Genomic DNA, 14,417 nt, shown 5'->3' with positions numbered 1-14,417 from the left:
AAAGGATTCAATATAGAAGGCATTAACTGGGAGAAACGTGGAGTAAATATATTACTTTCTACTCTACCCACTAAGTATAATTAAATATGTACTCGTATGGAGTAACTCAGAGATATTGCAGGTTGAGTTCCAGAACACTTCAGTAAAGTGAATATTGTAATAAAATGGGTCACACTAAGTTTTTGGTTTCCCGGTACATATAAAGGTTATGTTTACAGTGTATTGTAATCTTTCAAGTATGCAATAGCATTATGTTTAAAAATGTGCATATGTTAATTAAAAAATACTTCATTGCTAAAAAATACTGACACAGATATGAAGTAAGCATATGAGCTAAGAAAAATGGCTCTATAGACTTGTCACAAACCTTCAATTTGTAAACATGCAGTATCAGTGGAGTGCGATAAAGTAAACCACAATAAAACAAGGCCCTCTCTATGTATATGTGTATATACAGAGGGTACCTTTAACAAAGGAAAAATCTGTATCAAAATTGAAATACTCGATATATACTGATAACATTTGTTATCTCGTATATTAAATCTTATATCTCTTGTAGTTGCAGAAGTCAAATGTGACTTGAATATTATAATTTCAGTACAATTTTTTCCTTTATTAAATATGTCTGTATTTTTTGGTGCCCTCTATGTGTATTAAACATAAGGTCTGGAAGCTGTAAAAGAAGAATAACTTTGAACAACTAGGGACCTTGGCACCTGAGGAAATGCAAGGTGGTTAGTGTCAGCAGAGGCCTGTGGGGAACTTGATCTCCCACCCCTGTCCAGTGTTGATGTGGAAGCCTTCTCTTCCATCTCCCAGTTGTCAGAACAGATTAACGGGGAACCTGGACTTCTGTCCCCACTGGGCAGTTAGTGATGATGAAACCCTCTTCTGTTACTGGCATAATTTCAGAGAAGACTGACCAACACTGAACATTATTATTATTATTTTTTTTTTTTTGGCCAGGGCTGTGTTTGAACCCACCACCTCTGGCATATGGGACTGGCGCCCTACCCCTCTGAGCCACAGGCACTGCCCAACACTGAACATTATTTTAATAAAGTCCAATTTGTTAATTTTCTCTTATAGATCATGCTTTTGTTGTCCCATCTAGAAATTTCAGAACTAAAAGTAATAGTTTTATTCCTATGTTTTCCTATAGAAATTTTCAAGTTTCACTTTTTACACTTAGTTGATCCGTTTTCTGTTAAATTTCATAGAAAGTGTGAATGTGTCAAGTTTAATTTTTTGAGTTTAGTTATTCTAGCACTGCTTGTTGAAAGGACTATTATTTTTCTATTGAATAGCATTCTTTCTTAGAAAACAGGTGACTTTGTATTTGTGGGTCTATATCTGGATAATTTGTTCTGTCTCATTCATCTACATATCTTTGCTGAGGCCAGTACTACATTAACTTAATTACTATAGCTTGTTAATTAAGTTTTGAAGTCAGTTCTCCAACTCTCATCTTCTCTGTGAATTTTAAGTGAGCTTAATTTTTACAAAAAAAGGATTCTGGTATTTTACTTGGGATTGTGTTGAATTTATAGATTAAAGAGAATTGACGTCCTATCAATATAGAGTGTTCTAATACATAAACAGAATATTCTTCCCCATTTATTTAGTATTTATTTGCTTTCATCTGTTTTTTATAGTTTTCATAACACAGACACCAAGCCTTTTTGTTGTTGTTTATTTGTTTTTTGGTGCTATGGTAAATTGTGCTGCTTTTCTAAAATTTCAAATTCCATTTGATCCTTGCTTGTTTATAAGCACATGATTCTATATTGGCCTTATGTTTTGCCTTTGCTAAAAACATTTCTTAGTTCAAGGAGGTTTGTGTAGGCTCATAAATGATTTTCTGTATAGAGTTGCTTTATATCTTTTGGTTTTTATTCTTGGCTTATTGTACTGGCTGATACTTTTACCATAACCTTGAGTAAAGGTGGTAAGAGTAGACATCCTTGTCTTTTTCCTAAGCTTGGAGGGAAAATAGTCTTGGATGACTATTAATAAAATTAATACAAGGTGTTCATAAAGTTTGTGTGCAATGTATGGACACCCCCCTATTTCAAGTGTTTTACAGTTGGATGAAATCTCATTTGTCATGATTTATTATATTCTTATTTTTTTTGAGGATATCGTATTATGTCATATTGGCCTTTAGGATTTTTTTCCTTGAATTGCCTTTGTCTCATCTTGCCGTGAGGATAATTTAGGCCTCATAAAATAATTTGGGAAATATTCTCTCCTCTTATATTTTCTGGAAGAGATTCTGTTGAATTGGTATTATTTCTTTCTTAGATGTTTGGTAAAATTCACTAGTTAAAATCATTTTATCCTAAAGCTGTTTTTTGGAAATACATGTGTGTGTGTCTGTGTGCGTATGTGTATGCACGTATGTGTATATATATATTCATATTTATAAACTGAATATCTATTCTACATATATATGAACTATATATATAAACTAATACATATTACATATTTAATTTCTTAAATAAATATTAGTCTGTTCAAGTTATTTCTTTTTTTCTTAAGTGAATTTGGCAGTTTGTTTTATCCCTAGAAATTTGTTCATTTCATATAAATTGTTAGTCCACAGAGTTTTCAGTGGACTGAGTGACTGAGGCCCACCTTCCAATTTATATGTATTCTATTTGGAGGTAGGCCCTGGGAGGTAATTAGGTCATGAGGCATATTGTTGAAACTATTTGAAATGCTTCCCTTGTGATTGTTTTTCTTAAAACATAATGATTGTCATATCTATAAAACCTATAAAAATTTAATTTATTTTAATTAATTATTTATTCATTATTATTATTATTTGTTGTTGAGACAGAGTCTCACTATGTCACTCTGGGTAGAGTGTCGGGGTGTCACAGCTCACAGCAACCTTAAACTCTTAGGCTTAATCAATTCTCTTGCTTCAGCCTCCCAAGTAGTTGGGGCTACAGGCTCTCACCACAACACCCAGATATTTTTTGTTTCAGTTGTCATTGGCTGGCCCAGACTGGGTTGAAACCTGCCACCCTCAGTGTATGTGTCTGGTGCTGTAACCACTGTACTATGGGCGCTGAGTCCTTAGGTAGAATTAATGAATAAATTTTGTTATAGTTTTAACTCTTATTTACATGTGCAGACATAGGTTTTATTTGGTGTCAATATATTGAGATTAGATTAGACATTCAGTTCCCAGATCCACCATTATAGGGAGTCAAGTTAATATGTTAAGTTATAGTATCATTTTCCTTTCCCAGATAGCTCCTTTAGAAATAAATGTATTTTGGCTTATCCTGCCATTGTGTTTTAACATTTGACATATTTTTCCTCTGGATAATTCACCTACCCCTTCTCTTCAGATAAATCGTTCAAATAAAGTAGGTTTTTTTTTTTTATAGTAGAAAAAGAGAGAAATTGAGAAAGAGAGAGAGAGAGAGAAGGAAGGAAAGGGAGGAAGGAAAGAGAAGGAAAGAGATTAGAATGTCCTTCTGAAAATAGACCAGAGAACTAACTCTTTTGATGATGTGAGGATGTAACAAGAAGTTGGCAGTCTACAACCCAGAAGAGGGCCCTCACAAGAACGCAAGAATGTAACCGTGCTTACACCCAGATCTTGGACTTCCAGCCTCCAGAACTGAGAGAAATAAATGTTTGTTCTTTTAAGTCACCTAATGTTTGGTAACTTACTATAGTAGTCCAAGCTGAAAAGAGAGAGTTTTGTTAATGTTGTTTTTATCTCTTGAATGTTTGTTATGTTGGTAGTTATGTCTCCTCTTGCATTTTTGATATTAATGATTTGTTGCTTTTCTGGGTTTTTTCCCTTTGTTGGTTTTTACCATTTAACAAAATAGTTTTAAAGAACTAAGCTTCAGTTTGATTTTCTGTTTTCAACTTCATTATTTTCTCTAATCTTTACTCTTCCTTCTGCTTCCTTTAGATTTAACTTCCATTCTTTGTCTAGTTTCTGAAAGGTGAAACTTGAGTATCTGACTCAAAATCTTTCTTTTCTAATATAAAAGTTTTAAGCCACAGAAATATTTCTGAGTACTGCTTTAGCTGTGTCCATAAATTTCTATGTATTTTCTTGTTTTCATTCTCTTAAAAATACCTTAATTCTCTGTGAGACTTCATCTTCACCCATGGATTCATTAAAAGTGTATAATTTATTATAAATATTTTGTATTTCTCTAGATAAATTTGTATTTACTGATTGGTAGTGTAATTTGTCTGTGGCTTGAGGTAATCCTCTATATGATTTTTTATATTGGTAAGGATTTGTCTTATAGTCCACAATGTGTCTTGAGTGTTCCAAGGGCTTTAGACTGTGAATTCAGCTGTTGTTGCATACATTGTGCCCTAGATTTTGGAGGTGTGGTTATCACAAGTGCTACTTTATCTCTTCTACCTGTAGTATTGGGCCTACCATGTATTCCTGGGTTTTGTTTGTGTGCTTCTTATTTTTTTTCTTTTCCTTCTTTCCTTTCCTTAGCTGCCATTAGGTCTTGCCCGTGCCCTAAACAATAGATGTGGTGTTCTTGCCATTGCAGATTAAGAGGTTTGTTCCATAAATTAGATAAGAACATAGTTCCAGGTAAAATCTTGACAGTGGCTACTGTTAGCATCTCCCAGCTTATCTCAATAATGAATTTTTTTCCAGAATTTGTCATGATCTTTTCTATGATTCCCAACTTAGCTCATGGAGGGAAATATAACAAGAGTGTACAGATCCTGTTTCTCTGATAGTGAAGATTAGCTCCCTGCTCAGCCTCCTTGGAACCACAGGAATATTCCATTTTTATTGGCCTGAGTATGGTGAATATTGTCAAAAATGTTTTCTTTTATGTTAGACCACCTTTTTCTCAGACCTTTGGCTAGAAGGAACAGGGTTTTCTTGGAGCTCTTTTTGTCTATGCCTATTGTTGGCTCCAGATTGTTGGCTTCTTCAGCACCCAGTCTAGCATATATTTGAAGCAAAAGGAAAACCGGGGAATTCTCCATCATGTTATTTCTTAAGTCCATGGATCCACTTTCTTTTCATTTTATAGAGTCTTCCTATGTTTGCTAATATTTTTCCTGTCCAGGCATTCTTGATTATAAGAGGAAAGACTTGGGAAGAAATGGGTTAATCTGTCTTGGCTAGCCCTGGAAATAATACCTGTTTTTTAAAAACAACTTGGATGAAGAGGGAGAAAAAGAGTTTTTGTCTGTGTGCATGAATTATTTAATCTTTCAAAACGTGGCCAGAAACAAAAGGATTAAATGTACAGCAAAACATGGGTATAAGTTCCTCTCCATGTGAAGTATCAGATTTATAATATGCTTTCAATTTTTCTAATTTTAGGATATTATGAAGTTGATGACCACATGAAAAAGATCGAGGAAAAACAAGGGAAGCCTCTGTGGCAAGTAATATTCATTGATGATGAAATATTGAATAAAGAAGGACAGAAAGTTTTAGAAAACACATTTAATCCAGGCATAGCTCCAGAGTCAGTTATACCCAGCTGTTAGCTTCCACTAATTTCCAGCTAATTGGTTTATTATGTGACAGTGTCCTGGGGCATACTTTGTTCCATAGTTGAATTAAATTTGTCTTCTTTTAGGGGTTTTGAAGTCAGTCTTTCAAGTTTAAATAGAGATTTTGATGAACTACTGGAGGCTGAGTGTGACTAATTTGAGCAGGAGAAACTTCTGAGTTCTGAGGGTCCCAGTTTTAGGGTGACCCATTTATTTTTACTTGCGGGAATTGCAACAGATTCTCAGGATAATCATGGCTCTAGTTTGGGAAGAAAAGAGGAATCCTTGTTAAATTAAAAGAAAAAAAAAAAAAACAGAGACTTCTTCAAAGACATAATTACCAGAAAAAATATTTTGTACATATTTGGGCTGAGAGAAGGAAATTTTCTACCCTCCAGCCAAATTCAGCCTTCTTGGATTAACTAAAAGAAAAACAGAAGTTGGGGTGTCACTGAAATGGATTGGAAATTTCTTAGCCTAAGAAGGGTGTAAGGGATAGGGAGAAGGAAAGTTGAATACCATTGTGAAAGGGTCAGAAATACTTGTAAAGCTCACAGTCCTGGGACATAGGCCCCCCTAAAGAACTGAGATTTAACTGGAAGATTAGAGAGCACCCTAACTTCCCCACACTGTACCAATAGGATCCTGTGGAAACACAGTGAATTACAGCTGAAAGAGTTCTAAGAAATAGACTCTGGGGAGGAGTAACTAGGGAATCCCAAAGTTAAGAAGAGAAAAATGAACACTAGAGGAATTTGCAGTCTTTGGTATTTGTAGCAAACATTAAACACAGCTCAACTCCTAGCTATAAATCTACACATTGGAGGCCTATTTAACTCCAATGTATTACATAATACATAGCTTTCAACAAAAAATGACAGGGACATGGCATGCCAAAAAATAAGAAAAAAAAAATATGAAGAGACAAAACATCATTAGAAACAGACTCAGGTATGACACAGAGGATGGAATTATAGAAACATAAAGTGTAAAATAACTTATTAATACATTAAGGACTCTAATGAAAAAAGCAGAGAACATGCAAGAATGGATAGGTAATATAAACAAAGTGATGGAAACTCTAAGGAAGGAAAAATAAAAGAAATATCAGAATATGATTAGGATTAATGTCAGAATATATAAAGAACTCATACACCTTAAGGACAACAAAAAACTCCCAAACAACCCAATTGTAAAATAACAAAGAACTTGAATATATGTTTCTGCAAGAAGATACACAAATGGCCAACAAGAGCATAAAAAGATGCTCAGCATCACTAATTACTAAGGAAATGCAAATCAAAACCACAACTAAATACCATTTAAACTCTATGAAAATGGCTAATATGCATACACATACAGAGACTGTAAAAGGGTGGCAAGGATGTGGAAAATTGTTGGTGCATTGCACTGTTGATGAGAACGGAAAAATTGGTGGTGCAGTTCTGTAAAATGACAATATGGTCATTCCTCAAAAATTAAGCATAGAATACTATACAATTCAGTGATTTCCTCTCTACATATATACCTTAAAGGACTGAAAACAGACTCAAAGAGATATGTGTACACCAATGTTCATAGCAGCATTATTCACAATAGCCAAAAGATGGAAACTACTCAAATGCCCATCAATGGATGAATAAACAAAAGATGGTATATACATTCAATACAGTATTATTCATCCTTAAAAAGCCTTAGCTTGATAGGACTGTCATAACAAAGTATCACAAATTAGGTGGCTTAAAAAGCAGAAAGATTTTCTCAGCCTGGGGCTGGATGTCCATAAACACATGTGTAGCTGAGTTGTTTCTTCTGTGGCCTCCTTCCCTTATTGATACTTGTCTTCTACCCTTGTCTTCACATGCTTTTCCCTATGTATGTGTCTTAATCTCTTCTTCTTATAAGGACACTAGTCATAGTGGCTAAGACCTATCTCTGTGACCTCATTTCACCTTTATTACCATCTTTGAACATCCTGTCTTCAAATACATTTACATTCTGAGGGACTGAGTATTAGGGCTTTAATATATACATTTTAGGGAGACACAATTCAACTGACAACATGGATAAACCTTGAAAACATTATGGTAAATAAAATAAAAGGACAACTATTACATGATTTTACTTACATGAGTTTCCTAGAATAGTGAAACTCACACACACATAGAAAGTATAAGAATTATCAAGAGCTGGTGAAAGAGCTGGTGCTATAGGCAGTTACTGTTTAATGAGTACAGAGTGAATTAATTAGAGTTAGATATTTGTTACGGTTGCACAATCATGTGAATATACTTAGTGCCAAAGAGTTGGACACTTAAAAATGGTTAAAATGGTAAATTTCATGTTATATGTATTTTTCTACAGTAAAAAAAGAAAATGCTAGAAATAAAAAATACAGTAACAGAACAAAGAATGCCTTTGATGGGATTATTAATACACTCATCACAGACAAGAAAAGAATCAGTGATTTTGAAGATATTTCAATATATTGGAGAAGGAATAAATGATATTAAAATTAAATTTTTTATTTTTCTGGGCGGTGCCTGTGGCTCAAAGGAATAGGGTGCTGGCCTCGTCTACTGGAGGTGGCGGGTTCAAACCCAGCCCTGGCCAAAAACTGAAAAAAAAAAAAAATTCCTATTCTTAATCCCTGTAAAAGGTAATTTTAAAAAATAATAATAATTACAATGTGTTATATGATTATAGAATATGAGTAAGTGAAATTAAAAACAGCAATATCGCAAGAGACAGGAGGGAAGACATGAAAATACTCTATTTAAGGCACCTGCACTCCACACCCTCTTAGCCTTGTAAGAGAAAAATCAATTCAAGGTGGAGTAGGGAATGAGAGAATAGGGAGAGGGATGGGGGGTTATGGTGTATGACATACCTTCTGGGGTGGAACACAATTGTAAGAGGGACTTTACCTATCACATGCAGTCATTGTAACCTAATTCTTTGCACCCTCAACCCCAAACAATAAAAAAATTAAAAAAAAAATGACCAAAGACATGAATAGACATTTCTCCAAAGAAGACAAAAAAAAAAAAAAAAATGCCCAAAAGGTATATAAGAAAATACTCAGTGTCAGTAATCATCAGGGAAATGTAAATCAGACCCACTAAACTGTCTCCTCATATCTGTCAAGAAGACTATTATTTTTTTAAAAGGACAAAAAATATTGGAGGTGATGTGTGAAGAAATGGAATCCTTACACGTTGTTGGTGAGAATGCAAAATGGTGCAATTACCATCAAAAATAGTGGGGAGGTTCTTCAAAAATTAAAGATAGAGCTCTATATCCTCCAACGGTTCCACTTCTGGGGCTTTACCCAAAAGAATTGAAATCAGGATCTTTTTTTTTTTTTTGTAGAGACAGAGTCTCACTTTATGGCCCTCGGTAGAGTGCCGTGGCCTCACACAGCTCACAGCAACCTCCAACTCCTGGGCTTAAGGGATTCTCTTGCCTCAGCCTCCCGAGTAGCTGGGACTACAGGCGCCCGCCACAACGCCCAGCTATTTTTTGGTTGCAGTTCAGCCGGGGCTGGGTTTGAACCCGCCACCCTCGGTATATGGGGCCGGCGCCTTACTGACTGAGCCACAGGCGCCACCCTGAAATCAGGATCTTAAAGAGATATTACCATTCTGATGTTCATTGCAGCATTATTCACAACAGCTCAGACGTGGAAACATTAATGTCCATTAACAGATGAATTCATAAAGAAAATGTAGTATATACATACAATAGAATACTATTCAGCCTTTTAAAAGAAAGAAATTGTGCAACATGGAACATGAATCAATCTTGAGGATGAAGATTTTATGCTAAGTAAGCTGCACAGAGACAAACTCTGTATGATTCAATTATACGAGATATCTAAAATAGTCCAATTCATAGACTCAAAAAGTGGAAATGTGATTTCCAGGATGAGTGTGAAGGGGAAATAAGAAGCTGCTTCTCAGCAGATATGAAATTTCAGAAATGCAAGATAAATGAACTTTAGAGAGCTGTACAATATTGTGCCTATTATTAATAAGATTGTATACACAGAGAAATCCATTAGGAGGGTAGATGTCATGTTAAGTGTTCCTACCACAACAAAATAAAAATAAAAAATTTAAAAAATAAAGCACTGTAGTTCATCAAATTAAGAAACTAAAAAAAAAAGCCATGATATCTCTAAAAACTTTGAAAAAAAAATATAACCCTCCTCAAAGTATTACATGTGTTAGCAGGAAACATCGCCAATTTGATTGAGATAATTTACACAAAACCTACAGATAATGTCATATTTTTATTGAAAAAGTGAATGCTCTTCCCCTAAGATCAGAAATAAAATGATAGTATCAACTCTTACCACTTCTAGTCAATATTGTAATGGAGGCAATAAAGCCAAAAAAAAAAAAAAAAAGACAAAAAGAAAACAAAAGAAAGGAAAAACATACAACACGTGGATCAGAAAAGTAAAATTATTTTTTTTTATTTTTAAGACTACATGACATAGAAAATCTTGTGGGATTTTTACAACAAGCTACCAGAAACTAATAAGCTACTAATTATTATTTACGAACAAGCTGATAGAATTGCTATTGCTAATAAATAGCACATAGCTGGGCATGGTGGCGCACGCCTATAATCCCAGCAAGAGGATCACTTGAGGATGAGGTTTTGAGACAAGCCTGGGCACAATAGCAATGCCCTGTCTCAGAAAACATAAAACTAAATTTGCCAGACAAGGCAGAATGGACCTATAGTCCCAGATACCTGGAATGCTGAGGCAGGACAATTGGTTGAGCCCAGTTGTTCAAGGCTGCAGTAAGCTATGATTTCACCGTTGTATTGAAGCCTGGTTCTGTTTTGCAGAGCAAGGTTCTGTCTCTAAAAAATGAATTTAAAAAAAGTTTGTAAAAATATTCACGTAAACATTATTAGTCACTAGAGAAATTCAGTTCAAAAGCACAATGACAAATCACCATACAACTATTTGAATGTCCAGAATTAAAAAGAATAACCACAGATAGTTGTCACTGCCCCTAGCACCCTGTCCCCGTCCCTGCATGAAGGAAACAGGCGTGACATGGACAGAAGCACAAGCTTGCGAGAGGCGGGCTAACCGTAAGTGCAGGGTAGCCCGGAGCAACCTCCGCAGTAGCTATTTGAGACTGTGCAGATCGGTGAGGGGAGTGTTGGATAATGACGGCGTGCTTAGGGATTGCTATGGGTCTGGGCTCTCTCTAGGAGACTAACTCCTGCGGGTGAGTTGCCCGAGGGACCTCCCCCAAGCTGCAAACCATCTCCCTCAGAGGCCCTCTGGCTCTCGTTGTCCTCTACAGATAGTGTTGATAAAGTGGTGCAGGAACTGGAATTCTCGTACATGAATAGTAATTAAAAATGGTACAGTATAGCCACTTTGAAAAACAAATTGGCAATGTTTTCAAAAGATAAGTATATACCCACCTTTCGTTCCCGATATTCTACTCCTAGGTATTTACCCAAGAGTAAAGAAAGTTTGTATTTGTATAGAGACTTGGACATGAATGTTCATAACCCACTTTATTTGTAATAACAAAAAGCTAAAAGCAACCCAAATATCTAGTAAGTGGCGAATGTATAATTATGGTATGTCTATAATATGTGATCCTACCTGCCAATAAACATGAATGACCTGATGACAATACAGATTGCAGCAAGATGAAACTGAAAAATAATTATGGTGAGTGAAAGCAGGCAGACAAGGGAGAGTACATACCGATGGTTTCGTTGCTGTAGAATAGCTGAAAATAAAGACTAGTCTGTAGTGGTAGAAAGCAGATCAGTGACCACCTGGCTCTATGGGCAGGAGTGGGTAAGAAGTATTACTAAGTGCTGACAGGAATATTTGGGAGTGATGGATATTGCTTTAAATCTTAATTTTTAGTGATGGTTTCATGTGTTTATACACATGTCAAATATTACCCTGTATACCACATATATGTGCAGTTTATTTTATATTAGTTATACCTTACTTCTGTTAGGAATGAGAAACTAACAATATATATTAAATTTACTCTGTTACTTTCTTTTCCAGGGCTTTAGACAAAGACTTGATGTGTGGCAATGACAGCTGTGATAATTAAACTGGCCCAAAAGATCTGTTTGAACTCAGTGGAGGTAAAAAATGAAAAATCATTTGCTTTAGAGTAATGTCTCTTTAATTCTGTGCTAATAGCAATTGCATTGCCCTTTCTCTCTCTTTCACCTTTTGATCTCAGGAATGATCATGTCTGCAGACCCTTAACACTAACCTTGACTGGAATAGCAAGACAATATCAGGTGATGTCTGAGCAAGCCACAGTCTTACAGTATTATCAGCTGCTTCTCCTCCTAGGACAGTCCACACAGATTCATTGCAGGCATGGAGAAACTGAGAATTCCTCTTAGAGCTGTTAAGTGTCTGAGGAATCAGAGGGATTGTCTCTCATTTTAGGATTCCCTAAATGCATACACAGTCTCATAGACAGTTCTTGAATTAGAGCGTCCTCTTGAGAGAGAGGAAGAGGAAGGAGAGGGAGTGGGGAGAGAGAGGGAGTTCAGTTGTGTCTGATGAATGTTTCTTCCAGGACTAGGTTTCCTTAATCCTTCTCATCTAAAGATAGTTTAGATTTCATAGCCTCCTTTCCCGGCCCTGACTAATGGTTTTAAGCTGTAAAACCCAGCAGGTAACCTAATGTGTTTATTGCAAAACTCCTCAGAAATCTTAGTTTAAAGCTTAAAGTTTAGGCCCTAAGGTAAAAAAAAAAAAAAAAAAAAAAAAAAAATTGTTGACTTTGTTGGGTCTTCTTTTTTTTTAACTTGTAAGAATGTTCTCTCTAATCAGTACTTTTTGTCTGGAAACAAGCTTTGACTTCTCAAACTCCGTTGACAACTTGGCTGTGTTTCTGAATTATCAGTCTTCTGCTATTTACATTTAACATGTCCCATGTAGAAAGAAAGTTTTGGCCTTAGAAGTGGCTGGAAAACATTGGCCCCAATAAATTATATTCAACCTGTCCTTCATTATAAAGAAATATTTGGTTGAGAATGGCTTTTACATAGGAAGATCCTAGAAATGGATGAAACATGTGACAAATGGTCATTGGTCCATTGTTAATAAGGAGAAAAGAAATTGTCAGATAGATAATTGAATTATTGAGATCTGTCACTGCAAGGGTCAGCCTTTTTTCTTTCCAAATCAGAGAGCAATCCTCTCAGACTTCCTTACATAGCCTTGAACATGCCAACAATCTGGGCTCCTGCTGTCTGGATGGGGGTTACTTCTCTTGAATTCTCTCTACCTAATTTGGAAGAATAAAATATAGGCCATTTTTTAGTCTTCTGCATGTGTGTGCATAAAATGTGTGTGTGCATCTCATACATTTTTTGCAGTTTTATGAACTTTAATAATTGAATTACTATGATTGAAATTATTTCTAGCATATTGTATCAGAAAGCATTCTTAGCTTCTCTGTAAGAGAGAGTTCTTAGAACCTGAGTATATTTTTCTGTCTAGAACCATTCAAGGGCTGAATTTGTGGACTTATCATATATTCAACAATAATCCTGTATTTGGTCAAGGGTATAAGGGAAATTTCTGTATATCTTTTGCAACTTCATGTGAATCTACAATAATTCCAAAATAAAAAAAGTTTAAAAAGTATCTGTGAAAAGAAATCTCTCAATAAACATAAAACTTAATAAAAATGGAACCTTTGACAGAAACAGACTGATAAGCTTTCTGTGGTTGCCTCTTATGATTGTTGATTGATTAAAAATTTACCTGTCGCCAAATATCACAACTAACATGTCTGTGACATAATCTATCCAAACAGTCACATTGGTATTTGGGAGATGACAAAACAAGGTGACCAGCAGCTGTTTGACGTTCTTAGTTTATCTAAAACATCCCTTAGTGAGGGTTATTCAAAGCTATGGGAAGAGGGCTGCACTTAAGATGAATGCCCTCAACTGTTACCCCCTCCACTTCCAGCAGGGCTTGATAAAGGAGGAATCTGGGTGAGCTAGTGCCCCAACCGACATGCAGTGCCTCATGTGACATAAATCCAATGTTAATGGACTCAATTCTGTGTCACTTTCTGGATTTCTGCTTTTTTCTGTTGGGCTATTTTGTCTATGATGACATCTTTCCTGAGCTGTCTTGATGAATAATTTTATGAATCTTGATTGGTGGTACAGCAATTCCTTCCATCTTATTATTTTTATTCTACAGGTTTTCTGTGTTTTAACTATTCTTGGGCTCTTGACTTTTGTATAAAGGTAAGCATTAGTTGTGTACATACTCAGAAAACCCACTGGGAATTCTGAGAGGAAGTACATGGAATATATGGATCAGTTTGAAAATTAAAATACTTACGATAGTGAATTATAGTATTCATGAGCATAGAATAAATTTTCATTTAGCACAGTTCCATGTTTCTTTATCATCTTAATGATTCAAGGAAATTAATGAATTATGCCCCTGGCATTTTGATATTCTTTATATTTTCTGAATATTCTATGTGGTATCTGGACATTGCAAATACTTTCCACCAGTTCACAAATTGTATTTTCACTTTATTGGATTTTTTTTTTTTTAAGGAAGATATTTTTCTTTTCAATATGGGGGAGTTAATTTATGCTTTCCTATTGGAGATTTGTTTCAGACAGTATTCATGAGAAAATCTTTTAATTCTTTTAATTAGTGACTAAAATATTTGTGTTTAATATTTAAATCTTTAATCCTACTGGATGAACTTATAGTAAAGATTGTAAAGTGTAAAGTACAGATCCGTAGCGTTTCCATGTGTATATCTGTTTGGTTTAGCTACTTTAAAAATATTCATCTTTCTAAATTGCTCTGCTGTCTCATCTCTTTAATAGTT

General features: G+C 35.2%; 1 protein-coding gene across 5 annotated transcripts in view; it reads left to right on the top strand.

Moving 5' to 3' along the window:
• Positions 1-14,417, top strand: part of LOC128576123 (zinc finger protein 658-like) — a 39,807-nt gene that overhangs the window by 14,937 nt on the left and 10,453 nt on the right. For 2 of the 5 annotated variants that reach the window (XM_053578164.1, XM_053578154.1), the window contains exons 5-7: positions 5,345-5,405; positions 11,588-11,670; positions 11,772-13,695. In XM_053578164.1, coding sequence (XP_053434139.1) covers positions 5,345-5,405; positions 11,588-11,636 — 110 coding nt within the window. In that variant the 3' untranslated portion in view covers positions 11,637-11,670; positions 11,772-13,695. Of the gene's footprint in view, positions 1-5,344; positions 5,410-11,587; positions 11,671-11,771; positions 13,697-14,417 lie in introns of those variants that run through there. The other 3 variants (XR_008377253.1, XR_008377259.1, XM_053578171.1) reach the window with 3 other exon arrangements.

This window comes from Nycticebus coucang, chromosome 2, assembly GCF_027406575.1.
Source record: "Nycticebus coucang isolate mNycCou1 chromosome 2, mNycCou1.pri, whole genome shotgun sequence".
NCBI lineage: Eukaryota > Metazoa > Chordata > Mammalia > Primates > Lorisidae > Nycticebus > Nycticebus coucang.
This window is presented reverse-complemented; position numbering and strand designations above follow the sequence as displayed.